The sequence below is a fragment of the Myxine glutinosa genome, chromosome 13 (genome assembly GCF_964187855.1).
Source record: "Myxine glutinosa chromosome 13, kmMyxGlut1.1, whole genome shotgun sequence".
Taxonomy (NCBI): domain Eukaryota; kingdom Metazoa; phylum Chordata; class Myxini; order Myxiniformes; family Myxinidae; genus Myxine; species Myxine glutinosa.
Window position 1 is genome coordinate 86,230,174 of NC_136273.1, and position 23,544 is coordinate 86,253,717.

General features: G+C 44.5%; 1 protein-coding gene across 1 annotated transcript in view; it reads right to left on the reverse strand.

The window, feature by feature from the left end:
* Window positions 1-23,544, reverse strand: part of GOT1 (glutamic-oxaloacetic transaminase 1) — a 50,993-nt gene that overhangs the window by 26,498 nt on the left and 951 nt on the right. Inside the window, exons 2-7 of the mRNA XM_068134753.2 lie at window positions 22,073-22,263; window positions 14,596-14,719; window positions 14,219-14,331; window positions 14,019-14,123; window positions 13,772-13,922; window positions 1,262-1,427 (exon numbers count right to left, since the gene is read on the reverse strand). Coding sequence (XP_067990854.2) covers window positions 1,262-1,427; window positions 13,772-13,922; window positions 14,019-14,123; window positions 14,219-14,331; window positions 14,596-14,719; window positions 22,073-22,263 — 850 coding nt within the window. The remainder of the gene's footprint in view (window positions 1-1,261; window positions 1,428-13,771; window positions 13,923-14,018; window positions 14,124-14,218; window positions 14,332-14,595; window positions 14,720-22,072; window positions 22,264-23,544) is intronic.

Consider the following 23,544-nt stretch of genomic DNA (forward strand, 5'->3'; position numbering starts at 1 on the left):
TATAAAACATATGGACACTGCAAGGACTTTCAGGAAAGAAGTTGGAATTTCAAAAAAGTGGATCTGGGGTGAATTAGCGGGGGTAGAAAAGATCAAGGTTTTGGATGGGGGAAGATAAGAGATGGTGATGAACAGCTGTTTTAAAGACCTGGAGGGAGGAGTGGGATTGAAGGGAGTGGGGGAGTTTGTTCCAGAGGCGGGAGTAAAGGGGAATGAAAGAGTGAAGCTGAGCAGAGAGCCTAGATTTCGGCAGTTTAACCATAAGAGGGTTGCAGGCAGATCTTGTGCGACCTGTAGGAATATTTGAGGGACAGAGCCCAGAGAGAGCTGGGGGAGCGAGGCCGGAGAGGAGTCGGTAGAAGACAGAAAGACCACCAACCTGCCTGCGGTGAGTGAGTGAAAGGCTCTCGGAGTTAGCTTCATCGCAGGAGATTCCAATGATTCTGAATGCTTTGGTTTCAACAGCGTGAAGACGAGCTAGGTGTGAGGCAGGAGCACCAGCCCAGAGGGGAGAGCAGAAAGTTTTCAACAACAAAAGAGAAAGAACAGAAAGAGGAGAGTTTTAATGTGAAACGCATCTGCTATATAATCGAATATTTGGTCATAAAAACTAAATTGCGATTAATCGAAACTGAGATTATGCGAGGATTTACTGTACTATCAGTCCAGAAAGTGACCTCGTCAATTGTAATTTATATTTCCCGTCGGTTCATCTCATTCACTCGCACCAACAGTGGCAGCAGTCAGCTCCAGTCAGGATGGTCACTTGCTAGAGGGGGTGGGAGGGGGGGCAACTCTCTATTTCCTCAGAATCAAGGCACAATATATCCATCCCTCTGCATTCACTTGTCTTAGGTAAGAAGACGGGCCATAGCCACTCTTGCTCGAGTCAGAGAAGTGGTGAAGCTCGCGAGTCACAACTCTCCCAAGGCCTGCAGGCTTGAAACATCTGACAAAGTAGTACTCTGCCAATGTATCTCAAGTCGTTTGTTTGTTTGGTTCATGTGCGCGGATGGATGGTAGTTTAGGTAAGGGTTTTATTATCGATTTGTTATGTACTATTTTTGCTTCTTTGTGTTTCTTTCCCCAAACCATTTGCAATTAAACCGACTTGTCTCGGGGTGAATTCTGCCTGTGGTGATTAAGAAATTCTGGCTTCAGGCTTTGTTTACATTTTGTGGAATGAATTAATGAATGAATTAATTAATAAGCAAAAATTCTGGAAGCAAAAATATTCTCCCCCATACCCATTCTCTCTTACCATTCCTCGCGCAGAGCTGGGTCTCCAAGCACAGTCGCCACGATGCGTGCCCCATGGCTGGGAGGGTTGGACCACATGGCACGTACTAGTAACACCATCTGCGACTTTATGCAAGCAAGAGTGTCCGGATCACGAGCCACTATCACCAGGTTTCCAACTCGCTCATCTGGAGGGAGTACAGCAGCTCAAGATGTAGATATATGGCGATGGTTAAAGTGATAAGAATAATGGGACCAGCACAAGGAAGGCCAGGATTTCAGAACAATTTTAAGGAAGGAAGAAGTAAAATATAGTTTGAATTTCTCAACAATTCCTCTCAAGATGACAGTGTAATAAGATGTGTGTTATAAATTTTCTTGGAACGTGTTCCTCAAAAGCCACAAAGACGATAATGTCTTGTGTTGCTCATCAAAATTTGATAGTGAAATACTATAGCATTTCGCGGATGAAAGCAATACCCCAATGTATTTGTGCCAAGGCACATCCATGCTTTACTGCAGTGAGATGTCTGTTTCATAATGCTTGACTGCAATAATCATGTCACATGTGCTACCATGTGCCACGCACGCACGCACGCACACACACACACACACACACACACACACACACACACACACACACACACACACACACACACACACACACACACACACACACACACACAAAAAAGGCAATGTAGGGATGACAAACTACAGTCTAAAAAGGTCCTAAACAAGATAGGGATGATGTTGGTTTAGGGAGTAGCTAAGAGAATTGGCATCACATAACATACCCGACATACCCTACATACATATACATATACATATACACATACACATATTGTTACGGATTCGTCACTTCCGTTGTTGTGGTTTTCATCCACTGTAAACATTTTTGATTCCATGTAATATTATTGTTGTCATTGAAGGGAGATAGAGATTACTATTTTCAAAAGGTAAAAAAGTTAATGTTTTAAATGAAACCGGAACCGGACGATGACGAAGAGGAGGAGGAGGAAGAGAAGGCGGAGCGAGTGAGTCAGACAAGAAGCCTGGCTGCTTCGAGGTCTGGAGCGAACGATTGGTGAACGAGGGTCACGAGTGAACTTTGGGTTTCCCGGGAAAGAGATTCCTGCGACAGAGTTGTTATCGCTGTGACAGATAAACCTGCGTGACAGGTTTTGCGATTGATACCGAGGAGAATCATCGTCGTGCCGTTACGCCTCGAGAACGGGCCGTCGGCCATTTTGACTCACGCGCGTTGCGCTTCGCTCAAGGTTTTTCACTTCGCTTTAACCATTGTCACCGCATTCAGACGTGAATCTGGTGTGTGTGTGTAACGTGGCTTTTGAGTGGGAAATCTGCGGTTCGCCGGTTGGGAGCCGTGGAGCGTTCATACCCGAGGGTGTGATTTCCCAGTCGCCTTGAGGGCGCCTTTGCGCAGCTTTGGCAGCGGGACTGTGACTGTCATCTGAATGGGATTCTGGTCTCGATTGGACATCGTTCTGACGATTACTGGAGCGGATGGACTTTGGTTTGATGCTGGAATAGAGACATTGGGAATGTTCTTCTTTTCGCTCACTTGGAGCACAGCGAGTTATATTGTACGAACCTGATGGTACCATCGTAGGAAATATATATTGGTTGTACAATTGATTGCTATTGTTGTTGTACCGTTATTCTTGTGTGATCTTAATACAATACTTGTTTGTTGGTAACAATTGGTGTGGTTTCACCATTGATCTTTGACATACAGAATAACACATCTTTCTGCCGTGACTCCTCTCGGGGCTTGGAGGTACACCGTGACCGGGGTTTGGGAAGGAGCACGTAACAATATATATATATACACACATATACATATATATACATATATATATATATATATACATACATATATATATATATATATATATATATATATATATACATATATATATATATATATATACATACATATATATATATATATATATACACATATACATATACACATATATATATATATATATATATATATACATATATATACACATATACATACACATCTATATATATATAAAACACAGTTTGTGTGTGCGTGTGTGTGTGTGTGTGTGTGTGTGTGTGTGTGTGTAATGTTACCGATAGACTCCTAAACGGAGTGGCTCACGTACTTGATATTTGGCACAGACATGGCCATTGAGCCTGGGACGAACATGGCTGACCTAAAAATTTATTTCATAATATGTTTTTACCATATTTTTATCTCAGCGCGAAATATTATGACCGGAATCTGACCGGAAGCAGAGCAGCGCGCTGATTCGCTCAGAGCGATCACGTGATGTTCGTTGCCGCCATTAACTCAGTTACGCGTTCGCACGTATTTCAGAGCGATTGCGTTTTTGCCGGGTACTTCTGCATGATTAGCATTTAGCGTGATTTAGCATGTTTCACATACATTTGTTTTCAGCGAGCAGAAGTACCCGGCATTGTACGAATAATATATCGATAGTGCCGTGTAGGGCGGAGTGATGCCGCTGTGGGAGGGACCGAGCAAGGTCGCTGTGGGCGGGACCGAGCAAGGTCGCTGTGGGCGGGACCGAGCAAGGTCGCTGTGGGCGGGACCGAGCAAGGTCGCTGTGGGCGGGACCGAGCAAGGTCGCTGTGGGCGGGACCGAGCGAGGTCGCTGTGGGCGGGCCCGGGTGAGGCAGCTATGGGCGGGGCCGAGAGAGGTTGCTGTGGGCGGGGCCGAGCGAGGTCTGCGTTAGTGCGTTGCCGTTGCCTGGTATAAAAAGATGGTGCTTGCTGCTCTCTGCGTCAAGATACGGACTTGATGTCCGTATCTTTACAACAGACATTCCAATGATGATGATGATAAATGTAATACCACTCAAGGAAGGCCCACAACTCAAGAGAGTGGAAAAAAACAATAAAATGAACAAAAATACGGGGAAGGAGAAGCAACCACTCAGAAGAATGACAGAAAATCATTTCCCTTAAATGTACCGTGTTCACCAACTAGCACGACCAGATACAGGACACCAAAATAATTTCCCTTACACATATCGTGTCCACCAACCAGCAAGACCATACCACTTACCTCTGGATCAAACTGTATTGCAAATATTCAAACGGTTTTTACATGCTGCCGTCTCCTAGCAACCAATGAAATTTTTCAAAAATATTGTAGCTTCACTTTTCACGGAGTATGAGCGTTCTATATATTTTCAATTCAGTGCGCCCGACTCGCTCACGTACTTGATTTGTGGCATAGACATGGCCATTGGGCCTTCACGGTGTAATTTGTGCGAGGCTTTTGTCCGAGTGAGCTTGAGTCGAGAGGGCGAATGTACGGGTTGGGAATGTACGGGTCTCCCTTCCCCCGCCCGGCAACGCCGGTACTGGAGGGCGTCACAGGATCGGTGAGTCTCCAAAATCCACTTCGTGCTGTTGCGAAGATTCAGGACGATGTCGCGATTGTTGTGCTGCTCTCCGACCATGAGAACTGCAACGTCATTGTTGACTGGCCCTCCCCTCCCCCCTTCACCCTACCCCCTCCCCCTCCCTTTTCCCCCTCCCCCTCCCTTTTCCCCCTCCCACTCCCCCTCCCTAGGATGGCAGGAAGGTTGGCGTCAGGAAGGGCATCCGGCCGTAAAACATTGCTTCAAAAAGGGGCCCGAAAAACAACAACAACCACGGTTCCCGAAAAAGGCCAACCCCCGCTTTGCGGGGAAAAATGGCCTCTAAAGGTGGTTATTTTTTATATATAAGTACCCGGCATTGCTGGGCGGGGGAGGGGAGGGGGAGGGGAGGGGGAGGGGAAAGGGGAGGGGAGGGGAAAGGGGAGGGAAGGGGAATGGGGGGAGAGTGAGCCCCTTGGTAAAGCGAGCGATTTTTTTTTTCATAGCGTCATAGTGTTCATAGCGTCATAGCGTTCATAGCGTTTCATAGCGTCATAGCGATTTTTTTTTTCATAGCGTCATAGCGTTCATAGCGTTCATAGCGTCATAGCGTTCATAGCGTCATAGCGTTCATATCGTTCATATCGTCATAGCGTTCATATCGTTCATAGCGTCATAGCGTTTCATAGCGATTTTTTTTTTTCATACCGTCATATCGTTCATAGCTTCATAGCGTCATAGCGTTCATAGCGTCATAGCATTCATATCGTTCATATCGTTCATAGCATCATAGCGATTTTTTTTTTCATAGCGTCATAGCGTCATATCGTTCATAGCTTCATAGCGTCATAGCGTCATAGCGTCATAGCGTTTCATAGCATTTCATAGCATTTCATAGCGTCATAGCGTCATAGCGTTCATAGCGTTCATAGCGTCATCGCGTTTCATAGCGATTTTTTTTTTCATAGCGTCATAGCGTTCATAGCGTCATCACGTGATTGCTCTGAGCGAATCAGCGCCCACCTGCTCTGATTCCGTTGATTCCGTGCGCTGAAATGCGCTGAGGTAAATATGAATAAAAAATATGGATCGTCAAATATTTTGAGTTCGGCCATGTTCGTCCCAGGCTCAATGGCCATGTCTATGCCAAATATCAAGCACGTAAGCCTCTCCGTTTAGGAGTCTATCGGTAACATCACACACACACACACACACACACACACACACACACACACACACACACACACACACACACACACACACACACACACACACACACACACACACACACACACACACACACAGTGTTTTATATATATATATATATATATATATATACATATACACATATATATATATATATACATATACATATATATCTATATATATATACATATATATCTATATATCTATATACATATATATCTATATATCTATATATCTATATTGTTGCGGATATGGGATTTGCATCCATCCATATCCGCTTGTAAATATTCCCCTATTTCCTCAATACTTCCCAACTATCCCCAATCCCCCATTCCCTAGTCCCATTTTCTGTAAACAACACTCTGTAGACCCGACCTCCCCCTATTTCCCCCATTAAATGTCGTGCCCAGGTTCACCGCATCTCATGTAAGACAACTATAGGACATCTTGCTAGTTATTCTTAGTCTATGTCAGTTAAGGACTCGTTTCCATTAATTCTGACCCTTCGTTGCACCAGAATGTGATTGTATGGCACCGTTAGGAAGTTTAGGACCTCCCAATACCTCCCCGCAGCTCTTCCTCACAGTTCAACAACAACAACAACAACGAGCGCAGGAAGTGCGCGTCCTCACCCCCGGCTCGGTTGGTAGGGGGTGTTGGGAGGGCACCAGGCCTTCCCAACGAGCCGCCATCAAACATGTGCTCGACGGGGTTACCAAATAGGGGCTCCCTGTCAGCTCCTCGTCAAGGGCGGAGCCCGGTAACCCCCGCACCCAATGGAAGCGGCGGACCGGCCCCAGTGGGGCGGAACCAACCAGCCGAGGGCGTGTCACTCCCCGCTGAGCATGCGCAGTGAGAGGGAGGTGACGCCAGATGCGCGCTGAGATTGGAGAAAGAAAGACGTCCCCTCCGAGCGCTGTGACACCTCCCCGCATCTTCTGGACCGTGCTTTATCCTGTCCCGGAGCCAAGGTGCACCTTGTGCTATCGACCTACCTGTCCCTTCCTGCCATCAATCCCTGTGTAAGTCTGCCTTGTTCCGTTTGTCTGTGGTCTGTCTGGGCTAAGATAAGACGGTAATTAAGTGCCCATCTCTTCTGTGTCTTTACCTCACTGCCTTGTAATCTACCCCTTTTCTCCACCACTGTAATTATACCCTCCTCCGGAGGTCTTGAGAACTGTACCCCTTGCGTCGTTTCCTCTTTCCCAGTCGTCGTGTCCTTTCTATCATTGATTTGGCATAGCGCAATTTGGCCAACGTCTGGGTGAATCGGGTGAGTTGGGGAAGAATCGGGGGAACTGTTCGGTCGCGGTAATACCAACCGCTCGGTAAATAACATCTTTAACCGCGTCCGCAACAATATATATATATATATATATATATATATATATATATATATATATATATATATATATATATATACAGACTTGGCATTTAATATGGAATATTTTTTTTGTAGGGGTGAACTTACTTTGCAAGATGTCTAAGAACCAAAAGTTCATTGGAATTATGTTGAAATTATTCTAGATTTTGTTAATGTGACCTTTAAAAGAAACAAAAACCCCATTTGACATTTCGAAACAAATAAATTGATCCTTGAAAGTGATGTAAACTGATATCGAACTCAATTCATGGACAGTACTGTGTTAAACTTCTGTACGTTTTCCAGAAGTATCTCTTTATTTTGCACATTAGCCAAATTTTTTTTTAACAAAAACAAAAGTTAAATTACGACTGGGATTACAGACAGTAAAATTACAGTTCAGTACTTCGTGTTACCCCCACGAGCATTCAGGAGAGCACGTACACGTTGAGGCATGCTGTTCACGAGATTGCCAAGGTTCGGACAGGAATCGCTTGCCATGCAGTGACAATAGCCTGCTGCAATTCACGCACAGAGGTCGGCTGCTGGTCCAAGTGGTCGATTTGACGCGTTAATTCTGCCTACAAGTTCTCTATCGGATTCATATCCGGGGACATGGCAGGCCACTCCATATGCTCTACACCACGGTCAGCAAGAAAGTGTTGGATCATGCGAGCACGATGAAGCCGTGCATTGTCATCTTGGAAGACAAAGTTTCCTCGAAAGGCTGCACGAGCAAATGGAAGCAATGTTTCTTCCAGAATGGCCCTGTACTTGAACTGGTTCAGGTTTCCATTCAGAACAACCAGGTCAGTTTTGCCCCCTGCATGAAAAGCAGCCCAAACGGTCACCCCACCACCTCCAGCTTGGACTTTTGGCACTATACAATCTTCGTTGTAGGCTTCATGCACTTGTCTACGCACTCGGACACGGCCATCTTGACGATAGACCAGAAATCTAGACTCGTCACTGAAGATCACATGATTCCAGTGTCCTGGCTGCCATTGACGGTGCTCTCTGGCCCACTGCAATCGGCGCTGGCGGTGTTGTCTGGTCAGGCGTGGCTTTTTCAGGGGACGCCTGGCACGATAGCCTGCTTGAACCAGTCGTTGGTTGACTAGCCTTCTGGATACAGGCACATTTGTCAGTTGCTGCCACTCAGCCCTAAGCCGATTAGCTGACTTGGTACGGCCATTGCGGACTAACCAGTGCAGCTGGCGATCATCCCTCCTTGTGGTTCTGCGGGGACGTCCTGGCCTCGGTATTGGAGTAGGGACACCCCTCTGAGCATTTCGTTTCAGGATCTTTGACACCTGACCTTGAGTGATGCCATACTGCCGAGCAATAGCACGCTGTTTCATGCCGTAATTTCGTAAAGCCACCACTCCATGACAATCAGCATTGTCGAGTTGACGGACCATCTCCAGAGGAAGCGGCAATAACTTTTGGAGACGTGCAGCAGTTGTTTTCCACTAATACAGAACACAACAACCCTTGTACACCCAACTGTGAAGCCAATCATCAAATGCACCTGTCCGTACATTTTGCCACACCACCTGTGATATAATCCTGTTGTTCACTTCTTGCTGCGACAGACAATCAGTGACATGGTTCTTTTCACAAATAAATCACCAAAGTGTAAAAGAAACTCACCAGATTGATATACTGAGTTAAGAAAGTAAACACAAGTCAAGAAAGAAAAATATTCCATATTAAATGCCAAGTCTGTATATATATATATATATATATATATATATATATATATATATATATATATACAGTGGAACCTTGACTTACGAGTGCCCCAACTTACGAGTTTTTCGAGATACGAGCCGTCGCTCGGGCGGTTTATTGCTTTGAGATGCGAGCCGAGATCCGAGTTACGAGCTTTCGCCACCCGGTCACGTGGTTATCTTGCCATGCACGTACAGTATCTCTGTCGTATAGCGCTGCATTTTAGTTTTCGCATTTCGGTTATTTTGAGTTTACGCCGCCAGGTGGGTTCCGGTCACGTGGTTATCTTGCCGTGCACGTACAGTATCTCTGTCGTATAGCGCTGCATTTTAGTTTTCGCATTTCGGTTATTTTGAGTTTACGCCGCCAGGTGGGTTCCGGTCACGTGGTTATCTTGCCGTGCACGTACAGTATCTCTGTCGTATAGCGCTGCATTTTTGTTTTCGCATTTTGGTTATTTTGGAAAATTTCATGTTCATGTCGAACATTTCATGTTCATGTTCATGTTTTCATGTTCATGCCATGCCAGGCCACAACTTGTTCAGAGTGCCGGCGATAGCTCGCCTTCTCTTTGTGGAAAACACGGTGAGATCCTTAACATCCAACAACTAATGGGACGCAAACGGGGCGCCCAGTTTAGCGGTACACACATTGATGAATCACCCTGCCTGTGAAACACCGACATGACAGGTTATAGCTGGGTCGGGATTCAAACCCAGGCTGGACAGTTTAGACTTTAGAGTCAAGTGTGCGTACCTCCAGTCCAGGCCATCCTGCCAACTTGTATGCTGCATACAGGTGAAATATAAAGCGCGAGATATTTTTATATATACTGTATATTTTAAAAAAAATTGGTGTGGTTTTTGGCGGGCTGGAACGGATTAATAGCATTTCAATGCATTTCAATGGGGAAATTTGATTTGAGATACGAGCAATTTGAGTTACGAGCTCGGTCACAGAACGAATTAAACTCGTAAGTCAAGGTTCCACTGTATATATATATGTATATATATATACATGTATATATGTATATATATATATATACAGTCTATATATATATATATATATATATATATATATATATATATATATATCTGTGCAGTGTCTGTCTTGAGTTGTGTTGTCTTGTCACTGAACTACTTTCTCAAACTTTTGTGAAATCGTACCAAACTTCTGGTAGGCACATAACTCTCCCGTCGGTATGTCCTAAGGGTATTTGTTTGAAAAAATTTCGAATTTATTTTTTATTTTTTGGAATTTTGTCGGGAATTTTTTTTTTTTTTCAACTTAAGTGTTCAACTTCAATGGTTTATAAAATGTGATATCACGTATATTACAAATACATTTGTGCAAAATAATTGTTTGAATTATGATTGGTTTAAACCATGACAAAACGGCAACTCGGGCACAGTCATTTATCTATACTAGGGCATGCCCGTACTATATCTATATCTAAAATTATATCCCCCCCTCTATTTACATGAAATGGTTTGGTCCATGAAATGTTTTGGTCCATTCGCAACGCCAAAGCGAACGGCGAACGCTTTACATGAAATGGTTTGGTGCATGAAATGTTTTGGTCCATTCGCAACGCCAAAGCGAACGGCGAACGGCTTGCGAGTACAGTGACAATCCCCCCGGGGTTTTTATTAGTTTTAAAACATAGTTTAACGCCAACATAGCGCCAACATAGTTTGCAAACGTGAAATAAATGAATACGCTCTCAAATGTGCCATCCGAGGCAGAGTGTGTCCGCCACGTTCGGCACACGCGATAGCTCGCTGCTCTGATTGGTTGAATCGTTTTTTGGACATAGCTCGGTAAGTAATTGTCCGATTAATATGAAACCTTGAAAAGGCACATCCTCGGGTCCCCAGCAATATACCTGGCAAGTTTAAAGTATATCGGACCCGTGGTTGTCGAGAAACAGCGGTCACAGACAAACAAACGTACAAACGTACAAACAAACACACAGAGATTACTGGAATTATAGATAGATACAGTCACGTGAAAAAGTAAGTACACCCCATGTAAAGTTTTGACTTTTTCAACATATTTCAACATACAGCTATTTGATCTTCATTTCAACAATATTGTTATGGATTCGGGGGTCGGCGCTCCCCTTATCAAGGGGGGGTTAATCCCCTTGTCCTTTTAAGCTGGCCGTCCCGAGTCCTGGAAGCTACAACGCTCCTCCCGGTTGGTCTTGGGTAGGGTGATCGGTCAATTTGGGTCCCAAATACCTAATTACCAACACCGACCGCGAGCAGGGAAATAACTCCCGCTCGAACTACGGATAAGATGGAAATTGCCGAGCGGTTAGCAATCCGCGGCCCGAGCCATTAACCAAGAGACTAAACCCGATTCTAGTGGTTCCGAAATCGTGCCACAGGTACTCAATGGAAAGAAAGGACTAAAGCGATCGGGTAAGAAGAAACCAGAGTATAGGAAGAACAGGTGAATTTATTTACAAACCAAGAAGAGGAAATGAAAGGAATATACAAGGAAGAAGAAGAAGAAGCAGGACACAGGGCAGGCAGCGCTCCGCGTGTTGTCAACCGCGAGCGGACCTTACGTATAGCGGGGCGGGGGGGGGGACTGGACGCTGCGTACGTAATACGTTTCGAGCCATCTCTCTATATATATATCTTTTTCTCTTTCTCTTTCTCTTTCTCTTTCTCTTTCTCTCTCTCTCTCTCTCTCTCTCTCTCTCTCTCTCAGTTCTTTCGAAAGGAGTCCGTTTGCAAGGCGCGTATATCCTCCAGTCCTTCAATAATGACGGTCCCCTGCGCAGTCCGTAAAAGGAGTTCGTTCTTATGAGCCCCGCTGGATAAGTCCTTCGCGCAAGAAGTCCCCGAAAGAAGTCCGTAAAAGGGCTTTTCGCTCGCACTTATATAACGCGCTTTCAGATCAATCCGCGCGCTTGGAAACCACGCCCGCCAGCGAGCTCACCTCAGCCCTGGTTGGCTGGTAGGGGCTTACCGGCTCCGCCTTTGACGGCTGGTTGACAGGGCCACGCCTTGTCCCCGGCGCTCCGCCCCCTTCTTCCTCGAGCTTGACCGCATGGTTAATGGTGTTTGTTTGAGCAAACTTCAGCTGAACGCAGCGAACGCTGCTGGCAAGCAGAGGCGCGTCATAGAATTGGGAGAGAGAGGTTGGCAAAATGGCCAGAATGGATTTGGACCTATTCTTATTTAATTGATGCAACGCAGATTCAACTATTGGGAACACGGCCTTAACTAGACACATAATAAGGAAATAACTAAAGTTCCTATGGTGGCCTACGTGTTGCATATGGACTAATTAAGGGTGCGACCTTTAACCTTTTAATAATGGAATATTTACAAGTATTATTTACACGTGAGGGTTCTAAAACCGCAACAATATTGATAGATAAAGGTGACACAATAAAACAAATATCATGAAACATTTACATTTTGTAGTCCATTGTATAATTTAAATAAACTTAAATGCAAATTTTGCATGTGGAAAAAGTAAGTACACCCCTACATTTATCACTACTTCAAATACCTAAAATTTGAATCAGGTGCACCAGCTCAGGTGCAAATGATTTGAACATCGTTGGAGAGGATCTTGGAGGAACCTGTCTTATTTAAACCTCAGACATTTAGTTTGGTTTGCTCTTTGTTGTTGGTGTGCAGCGTCACCATGCCTAGATCAAAAGAGCTCTCTGAGGCCTTCAGAAAGAAGGCTATACATGCCTACGAGTCTGGGAAGGGATTTAAAAAGATCTCCAAACAATCTGAAATCAATCATTCGACTGTCCGGAAGATCATCTACAAGTGGAGAAGATTCCAAGCAACTGCCAAATTGTTCAGGCCAGGCCGCCCCAGCAAGTTCAGCCCGAGAGCAGACCGCAAGATGCTGAAAGAAGTCTCGAAGAACCCCAGAATGTCATCACGGGACCTACAGGTAGCTCTTGCCACTGTTGATGTCAAAGTGCACGAGTCTACCATTAGAAAGAGGCTGCACAAATTTGATCTACATGGGAGGTGTGCCAGGAGGAAACCTTTGCTGCCCAGAAAGAACATCAGGGCAAGACCTTAGTTTGCCAATGAACACCTCGGCAAAGACCAGCACTTCAGGAACAATGTGCTCTGGACAGATGAGTCAAAGGTAGAGCTATTTGGCCACAGTACCAGAAGACATGTTTGGCGAAAACCAAAGACAGAATTTGACCACAAGAACCTGATACCAACTGTAAAGCATGGTGGTGGAAATATTATGATTTGGGGCAGCTTTGCTGCATCAGGGCCTGGGCAGCTCACCATCATAGAATCCACTATGAATTCTTTATTGTACCAGAGGGTGCTTGAGGCTAATGTGAGGCCATCTGTCGGAAAGTTGAAGCTGAACCAAAGGTGGATCTTGCAACATGACAATGACCCTAAACATACCAGTAAATCCACCAAGGAATGACTGAAAAGAAAGAAATGGAGGGTTCTGGAATGGCCAAGCCAAAGCCCGGATCTAAATCCCATCGAGATGTTGTGGGGGGATTTGAAACGAGCTGTGCATGCAAGAAACCCCTCAAACATCGCACAGCTGAAATAATTCTGCATGGAGGAGTGGGCAAAAATTTCTCCCAGTCGATGTCAGAGACTGGTAGACAGTTATAAGAAACGCCTACTTGAGGTTCTTTCTGCCAAAGGGGGCAATACCACCTATGAGAGCCAAGGGTGTACTTACTTTTTCCACATGCAAAATTTGCATTTATGTTTATTTAAATTATACTGCATGTTATCCCAAATAAATAAATCACACTCCCAAAAGTTATACAAATCATTCTGCAGAAATGACAGCAACATAATTGAAGGCACATACTGTATAGGCCGAAGTTCTTGGAAAATGACTGTGCACAGAATAGCTCCAGACCATGGGACTCAAACAGACGAATCGCAGCTGCATCTTCATCTAGCTTCCCTGAGGCGAAGCCCTGATATGCAGAGTCGAAGAATGGGAAGAGATTCCGGCGCTATGGAGGGTTTAGGGGATGAATGTGGGATTAAAGCGATGAATGAAGGGAAACTAAGCATGTAGATTGATCCATAACCACCAAAAAGAGTCTCACCTTGACCACATCCAAGATCTGTAGCCACTGTGGTCCAGTGGGGTCTGTTCCAGTGGGATTGTGGGCGCAAGCATGCAGCAGCACCACGGATTTTTCTGGAGCTGACTGCACACACACAAGTGCATGTCGTCATTTTATTCACTCGGATTATTATCATTTAAATCATCATTTGCCAGCCATTGTATGCAATACAGCAGGACCTCAAGATCTTCAAGGAGCTCAGTGATAGCAAGGCTACGGCCAGCTTCGTCCCAGTAGCGATACTTGCGCAGATCCGTGAAACCCGCATCTCGAAATGTTGTGATATGGTTTCCTAAATGAAGAACCCACTATTATCAACATTACCATTACCTCCTCCTCCCTCCTCCCCAATATAGTTTTCTTTCTTATCTGACATGGTTGAAAAGAAGTAATGAAAAAAACCAAGTCGTCTTTTTTTTTTGTTTCACTTTAGGAATTACTGTATCTTGAATTCCATTAATTCTGCACAACAAAGCAAAACAATCGTAATAGACACAAGATAAGGAAGATAAATAAAAATGTAAAGAGAGGCAAGAATGGAATGCTCAAGTCTAACCCCATGTGGGTTCTGAAAAGTAGACAGGACATTTGCCACCCAGCTCGGGATTCCACCAGCGGCGCAGGAATTCTGCTCCAAGACGCAAAGCTCCTGTTCCACCAATTACCTGCACACCAGCTGCCTGCCGAGAAAATGATGGAGGCCTAGGTAAGAACACAAACAAACTGCTACGAGGCTGCAACCTTTAAACAAAGGGACGCAGTTAATTAATATTTTCATTAAAGAAGTTGTCTGCATTCCCCATATGCCAATGTTGATGTAAGGGTTAAACTACGGAATGATGCACCCCCCACCTCCTTCCCAACCCAATATTCAATTTGCATCCATGCCCACCCCCAAACTCCACCTGTGCAAAATCCAGTGTGAGAACGAGAGGAGATGAAGGTATTCCATTGAGAGCTACACGTTGGACAAAGACAGTCAGTAATCCAAGAATGGAGTTGGCGTTTGGTACCATAGACCGTTTTGCTTGACGCCATGGACATCCAGGACTTCACGATCATTGGAATATCCCACAATAAAGTAGAGTCTGTGGGCCTATCACTTTGCCATCGCAAACAGGTTTGTGGCTTGTCTTCTTCCACCTATTTTCTGTTCTTATGCCCTCTCCATGCTTTGTCCCCTCCCCCCCCCCCCCCCCATCTCCCCCCTCCTCACCTGTACTCCCGAGGTACATGCATATATGCAGGGCACACGTAGTCCACTAGCAACCCCCTTCTGGTGAAACTCCCAAAATGCAGAAGCACTGCTAACCTCCACTCATTTATTCCTCTTTTTTCCAGCCGGTGGAACCAGCTTCCACATTCTCTTCATCTCATTCTTCCCTCCAGGTCTTCAAGACAACTGTTCACCACAATCTCAGATCATCCCCCATCCAAAATCCAGCCTATCAGTGGGATACAAAACGTAGACTGTAGTATGCGTTCTACAGAGCGCCATTCCAGTTACCTCCGCCACCTAAGGTGGATAGAGGTTACGTCCTCACCCCCGTCTGTTGGGTCTAAACTGCCAAAATAAAGGGATGAACAATTTATATAATAAAAGAAGGTTATTGTACACAATTTCGGTTTTAGTCCAAGTTTTCAGGGCTGATTCGTGTCATAAACATGATGCATATGTTTGTTCCATGTATGCCAGGTATCTGTGCATTTTACGGTAATACAGTAAAACCTCACCGTCTGCGTTAACTCGTCTTCCTCTACCATCCTCTCGCAACCCCCCGCCCCCTCACCCTCCTCTTCCTCTTCCTCTTCCTATCCCCTCTCTCCACCTCCATTTTCCGCCCCTAGTTTGACAACAGCTGGTAAGAGCTTTCAAAGATGTGCTATATGTTATGCATGCATCTCACGAAACAGCAGCAGGGACTTGTTCATTTTTCCCTGTATTAAAAACAAACAAAAATAAATAAATAAACATTCTTTTTTTCCCCCAGATTTCTCCCAATATCGTTCAGAACACCTCGTCACTTCTGAAAATGCAAGCACACGTCGAATAGACCTTCCGAATACGAAACCCCCAGTCCGAAAGCTACAAATCTATTTCATATTTAGTTGTTTAAAATGGCTTAAAATGATTTTCGTTAAAAAAAAAATTGTTTAAAGTGGTTTTTAGTTATTTGAAATGATTTTAAATGGTTGAAGTTATTTTTGAAAAATTGTCTAAAAACGTCGAATTTTGTCCGATTTTCTCGGGATTTATTTCAGCCGAGTCTTAAAGTATATCAGCGACAGTCAAAAATGATATCACAAAAAAATGATATCATAAGAATAAATAGTGGAATAGTCCAAAAGGGTTTCACTTTGTTAGGCCTCAAAGCATGGGGAATTTTAAACGTTAATTTTAAAAAAAAAAACAAAAAAAAAACATGAGACCCCCACAAACACATCATTCACCTTATTGTTCTCAGGAAACATTCATCTATCCAAATGTGCACACATACACCCACTCACTTTATTATTTAATGATAGAATATTCTTCAAATGTACGCCAGAGGCCTGTGGGACGTCAGAGCTATGCGATTCGAACAAAATGGTGGTGCCTGCTAGGGTGCACACGGTGCCCCTTTAAAAATATATATTTATAGAATCAATCTGTCCCTGGTCTCATTGTATTCCTATACCAAAATAAGAAAGCCAGGCAAACTTTCAAGAATATTGGAAACTATTTATGTGTCCCACCACTGCTTTGAATATTCACTGGCAAAAACAAATAAACGGCAATAAACGCTTACAGAAATAGGTGGTATACATACAAAGGACACATGTAGGGATTTATTTTGTTAGCAAACATCGACAGAAAATATTAATGCATGACAGACATAGTTCAGATATTGATATAATGTACATTTTATATTCCTTCACAAGTTCACACATGCATTCAACAATGTATTAATTGAACATAATGGCCAATTTGGCTAACATACACAAAACAGAAAGGCAACAAACTCATGAATCAGCTGCTTATGACTTTTGGTCCAACAATGTCTTTATTGTCCCTGACTTTTATCATCTGGTTCAGTTGTCCTTTTTCTCAGATTGGGCCTCATCTTTCTGTTCTCTTCAACAACTTGGAGAACATTCTGATAGTGCTCTTCACCGCGAGCAGCTGCCAAGAAGTCGGAGCTCAGCTTCACGCCTCGTTCTGCTGAATCATTCACTACATTGATTGCTCCAACATTGATCAAGGCATTCTTGTAGAATTCTGATTCAGGCCACTCGGAAACATCCAGGGACAGGAACCCTACTTCCAGCTTCAGAACATGGAAGAAAAACCATGAATCTTCGGTGACAAAGTCAGCAAGTTTTGAGCCGAGATTGACTTCTGTTGGGAACCTTGGTTTGCCGAAGCCTGTTCCGAAACGATTCTCAGGAAGCTGGCGCGGTGTGTCAGGTCTTTTTTGGAGCAGTTGGTCTGCAAGTATGCAACACTCATGAGCTGGGGTGTTACTGCTGAATAGTGCCAGTGGTATTAGCTCTCCGGTAAGGTACCACAGGTGTCGACTGAACGCCTTCAGTGCGCTACTGGCCACTATGGTGTTGAGTTCCTGATACCGTAGCAGCTTCTTGTACAGGAGGAGGTCATTCCAGGGCACATCTACACTGATGGAGCATTGCATCCACCAAGTGGAATAGACGAGTGTTGCAAAGGTGACGAATTCTGTGAGCTTCTTTCCCTGGTGCTTGGCTGTTATTGTTCCAGATGGGAGATCCTGGATTTGTGTCTCAAACAGGCAGATTTTCAAACAGTAGATCAATTTCGCCATCCACCTAGCTTCGTGTAAGGCACCAGGACGCTGAAATGTTGTAGTAGGGTAGTCAGGATCGAGATAGACTGCACATAGCTGTAGAAATTCTTTGTAGTCGTCCCGTTTCTGGTCAACTTGTGATGTCACGAGTTGCAAGGTTTCTGCACGCCATTCATCAATTAGATCTTTACCTTCCTCGGGAAATGACGCTAACTGTATTCGGTGCAGTGGCTGATCGCTCTCATGGGGAACCAAGTTCCAATTTTTCCTGAGACGAGTGAACAGCATGACATCTGGAGACTTGGATGTCTCGATCTTGAGATCCTCAAACACGTGCGTAAGAATGACTTCTCCTACGTGATGCCGACAACCAGACCACAAAAGTGGACGTTCTAGGGTTTCCTGTATCTGAATGCATGCTGCGGACACATGCCCTGTGTTGCTAGCGGTCGTATCAAACACCATGTTGCAAATTGAGTCTGTGCAGTTCCAACTGCACAGCAAATCAAATGTGAGCTTTGAAATGATTTCTCCAGATTTTTTTTATCAGTTCCAGGTTTGTAAGCAGGCACACCAAGAACCTTGATGTCTGTCACATCTCCAACCGCCACAGTCAGCCGCTCCTCATTTTCATATTTATTTGTGAGCGAGGGAAGCAGCTTGCCATCCCAGTGAAGAGAAGCAAACTGTGGAACATCCCACTTCTCCTGGTAACTTTCAGCTATTTGCTTTCCGATTTCTCGTCTGGATATATCAGCCACAGCATACGATGTATATACTTTGGACACATCCCCTCCAGCTTCCTGGACGAATGCCTCAGTGAAAGCAGCCTGTTGTGATGGTCATCTTCATTCTGGTAGCAAGTGCAATCATTTTGGGGGATTTCATGATGTTATGAGGTATGAAAGCCTCTGTCCCAGAATGTACCACTCGTCTGTGCTTTCTTCTCGGATGTGTATCCATAATGGTTCCTGGCAAGAAATCTACTCCATCCTCGGTGTCACCAGGATCAGTATCAGAACTGCTCTCAAATGTTGCTGTAGCAGTAAACTCCGCCATCTCAGCTTCTGCCTTTTCTTGCCTTCGTCTGTCCAGAAGCTTGCGTTGTTCTGATCTCTGTTTCTGTTTCGCGAGGGAAGCGTCAAAACCTCCAAAGCTAGCAATACGATCTGTCTTCATGGACTGCAGGAATTTGATGTCCTCAGGAGTTTTCATTTTCTCTTCAGCATCAAGCGGCCAGAGTGGGAATGTTTTGAAAAGATCCTGCTCATGTTCATGGACTTTGCTCAAAACAGTTGGCATGTCACGGCGACTTTTGGGGATTTGTCTTAGTTTGGAGTTCTCATCGTGCAGCTTCAAGATCTTTTCACATGCTTTGCGATCACATATCAAAGGAACGTTTGCTTTCTCATAAAAAGGCTGAATCTTTGCAAGCACCAGCTTGGAACAATCCTACTTGGTTTTGTTGGTAGAATATCCATCCTGTATATGGAATATCAGACACCGAAGGACCTGTAGTGCTGTAGGCAAGCGAGATCCAGTTATTTCTGAATCAACGTCCGTGATCGATTGACCTAGTGCAAATATCTCAGAAGAGTTTCTTGTTTTCATTCTACTAGATCCTGCTGCAGTTGCTGGCGAGCCTGGCGTAGATTCATGCTGGAGTTCATCAGTTGAGCAGATATCAAGAACACCAGCATCTTGTGATGATTTATCCTCCTCCATAATATTTCCTCTCTGCTAGTAATTCTGGCAGCGCACACAAACGTATCACAAATGTGTGTCAATATCTACAACTGGGTAATAGCATCTGTGTCATGACAGGCCAAAGGCAAACATGTCAGCTACATCAGGATCAGTTCCTGCATAATGCATATACTTGCTACAGAGCAGATCAGTCAATCAGCTCATATTGTGACTGCATTGTTATGTCTAGACAATGTCTAGACTGTGCGTGTCTAAAAATAGCCCAAATCTAGCAGCAGTTTCCATGGCAACTGTCTGGACATTTCATCCCTGGCATTTCTATTTACAACTTTACACAGGTAAATCAATTCACATTGAACTCTCAAGAAAAAACAACAACAAATAATGATACTAGTGCTGGAATTAAAGACAGCCTATTTACCATAATATTGTTATAATGGCGGCTTATGGCCATTTTTGTGGAAATATTCAAGTGAATGGTGGGACACATAAATAGAGTCCAATTTTCATAAAAATTGACTAGGACTATTATTTTAATGATTGGAACAAAATAAAAACAGGGACAGGGCAATATGCTCATATGGGGGCACCGTGTGCACCCTAGTGCCTGCCTTAATAACCTTAATAAGTGGTAGAGGCTTGCCTGTAGAATTGGCAGCCCTTATGACCCACAGACACTAACTTAGCTATATATATATATATATATCCTTTGCACTGCCCATGATGCAAGAAATGGCTAGTCAACAATAATGATATGAACTGTTGACACTGATGTAGTGGTCCTTGCAAATGCAGTGAAAATGAGCATACGCTAGCTGTGGATTGCATTTGGGGTTGGCAAACACTATCGATATATTCCAGCCCACACTGTTGCTTATGAAATGGGGCCAAGAACCTGCGAGGCATTGCCCTTTCATGCTGTCACTGGATGTGACACTGTTTCAGCACGAGCTGGCATAGGAAAGAGAATGGACTTTGAGACATGGAAAGGCTACGCTGATGTACCAGCTTTTTGTATACTGCACACTCAGCCAAAATCTCTGAAGAGGATGCTGCTTCCTATGAAAGTTTTGAGGTCCTGTTGTAGACGCACATGCCCCCTCAGCAGAGTAAACCATGCCTGCCAGGTGCTGTTTGGCCAAGGTAACAGGAGCATTGAAAACACCTCAAACTCAGGCTGCCCTTCTGGAACAGCTGTGGTCTGAAACAAAGTTGGTGATCTGAGATGAGGTTGTTGGGGAGAAAAAAAAAAAAAAAAAGGATTTCATATCAACTGCGATGATGGATTCCATGACCTTGCTGATGACTGGAAGTAATCTGATAGGTCTGCAGTTAACCCTTTGAGGACCACAAGCATCTTTAAAGTAGTTTTCAGCTACAAGTCCAATTTTATAATTTGGTTGACTATAATAATCATGATTTTTCTTTATACCAAGTCGAGGTTCGTGTAAGAGCTAACACATAGAACATATAATAAAGGGAGCGGGAGACAAGAGGGGGAGAGAGAGAGAGAGAGAAGCACAACAACAGTAGAGAACAGGGACATCGGCAGATCTGTGGAAGAGACAGGGCTGGGGCAGGATACACGGAATAAACACGATGGATATGATATGAAATTCACGACTATACAATGGCCTGAAAATGTATTCAACCCCGCCCTCCCCAACCCGTCCAAAGTTTTCACATTTTGATGCCACCTGAGCTTATTTCATGATGCTTTCAAATCAAACTTAATATATCGAGTCTTCACAAACTACTCCAAAGTGATAACGTTAAAAACTGCAGATAAAATGCGAATAACTTTGATTAACAGAGAAAAATCAGATGATTCTCAGTTGCATAACTATTCAAACCCGAGCCCGAGCTCCAACAACCCAATTAACCCTAAATCACTGCAGGAGCAAATTATGGGGAAGCCAAGAGGGAAGGGACAATAGGGTGTAGTGACGAAGAAGCTTTGAAGGGATGGGTGAGGGGGAAGTTTGAAGAGAATTGGGGTGTTTGGGGTGGGAGTGCAGAAAGGGGGGGAGCATGAAGTGGAGGGATGCTGAGGAAGGAGACATGCGCAAGGGTTGGGGTTAGAAGGACGCAGGCTTGTAGGGGATGGGGGCGAGGGTACTGACACTAAATAACGTAAAGGGGACCCGATTGTTGTGTGCAAGCAACCTCTGCAAACTCGACTTCAAGATTCTCATACTTAACATTCTGAGATAAAGATCATGGGATGGGTGGGAGAAGATGGAAGAAGATAGAGAGACCACCAACCTCTATTGGGTGAAGGGGACAATTGGGTGAGGTCCTCTATTGGGTGAGGGTGAGGGTTACGTGAAAGTAATAGGTCCAAAAACTCTGCTTCATCATGAAAGATACTACTGATTTGAAGGATTTGGTTTCCATAGCGTCAAGCTGAGCAAGGTGTGAGGCAAGGGTGCCAGCGCAAAGGTGAGAGCAATACTCCATCAATCTGCTGTTCCAAGTGGAAAATCAAACTGTCAATGCTGGTTCTGGAAGAGACGTACTTACCCTGCCGCTCTGTAATCCCGGACTCGCCTCTCCCAGGCTGAGCACTGTGGCCAGGCGAGTAAATTCTGGATGACCAATGACTGGCAGGTACTCGTGGTCCAAGGAGGAATCTTCCAGTTTATGTGCCAGCTGTGCCTCGGTCTTTGCCACAACAGGCAGCACCCAGGGCAGACCATCATCAGTGCGATAAGCTGAGGGGGGGGGAGGGGGGGGGGGGGTGGTGGAAAGAGGAAAAATGTACAACCAAATAGACTACGGCACATCACGTCCTTTCCTCAGTTATATGGTAGCTCTGTCAGTGTTAGTATTTATCCACCAAATGAGGAACCAAGTGTTCTGCTGTCATCTCGTTCTTCGGTGAGCCTGTCATTTATTACTCTTCTGAAAATGGAATGTATAATCTTTCATATGCAAAGCATTCCTGTGGGTAGCATGATTTGTTGGGGGCTATGGTTGTACCGCTGATGCATTGCCCTATAGAGGTCAAACCCCGTCAAATATGGGTGCGTGTGGCATTACCTTTCTCAATAAACACGAGTCAAGGTGAAACATTGCACAAAGTTGGGATTTACTTGCCAGAGACCGTATTCAGCCATGGTGAATTACAGTAAACGCTCAAATATCCGATTTAGTTATTGCGGGATTTCATTTCGGCCAATCACGGTTTTTGAGTTGACATGATCTTTGACCTCTTGACCCCAAAATTAAATCAGTTCATCTTTGCATCATAACACATACTTGTTCCAACTTTGGTCAAAATCCCATCACTGGTTCACAAGTTATTGCGGTAACACAATTTTAACCGAAAATGACCTCTGACCTTTGACCTCGTGACCCCAAAATCGAATGTGTTCATCTTTCCATCATTATACATACCTATATCAAGTTTGACTTGTATCCTTTCAGCCGTTTGGTATCCACGCTGTCGAAACCAAAGCTTTCGGAATCATTGGAATCTCCCGCGATGAAGCTACCTCCGAGGGCCTTTCACTCACTCACCGTAGGCAGGTGGGTGGTCTTTCTGTCTTCTACCGACTCCTCTCCGGCCTTGCTCCCCAGCTCTCTCTGGGCTCTGTCCCCCAAATATTCCTTCAGGTCCCACAAGATCTGCCAGCAACCCTCTTATGGTTGAACTGCCAAAATCAAGACTCTCTGCTCACCTTCACTCCTTCATTCCTCTTTTCTCCCACCTCTGGAACAAACTCCCTCACTCTCTTCAATCCCACTCCTCCCTCCAGGTCTTTAAAACAGCTGTTCACCACCATCTGTTATCTTCCCCCATCCAAAACCTTGATCTTTTCTACACCCGTTAATTCACCCCAAACCCACCTCCTTGAAATTCCTTGTTTTCTTTCCTGAAATTCCCTGTAGTATCCATCTTGTGTATCCCTTGCACCCCACCCCAACCCTCTCCCTTCTACAGATCTCCCGATGTGAAGTCTTTCTCTCCCATCGTCTCTCTTCTACTTTGA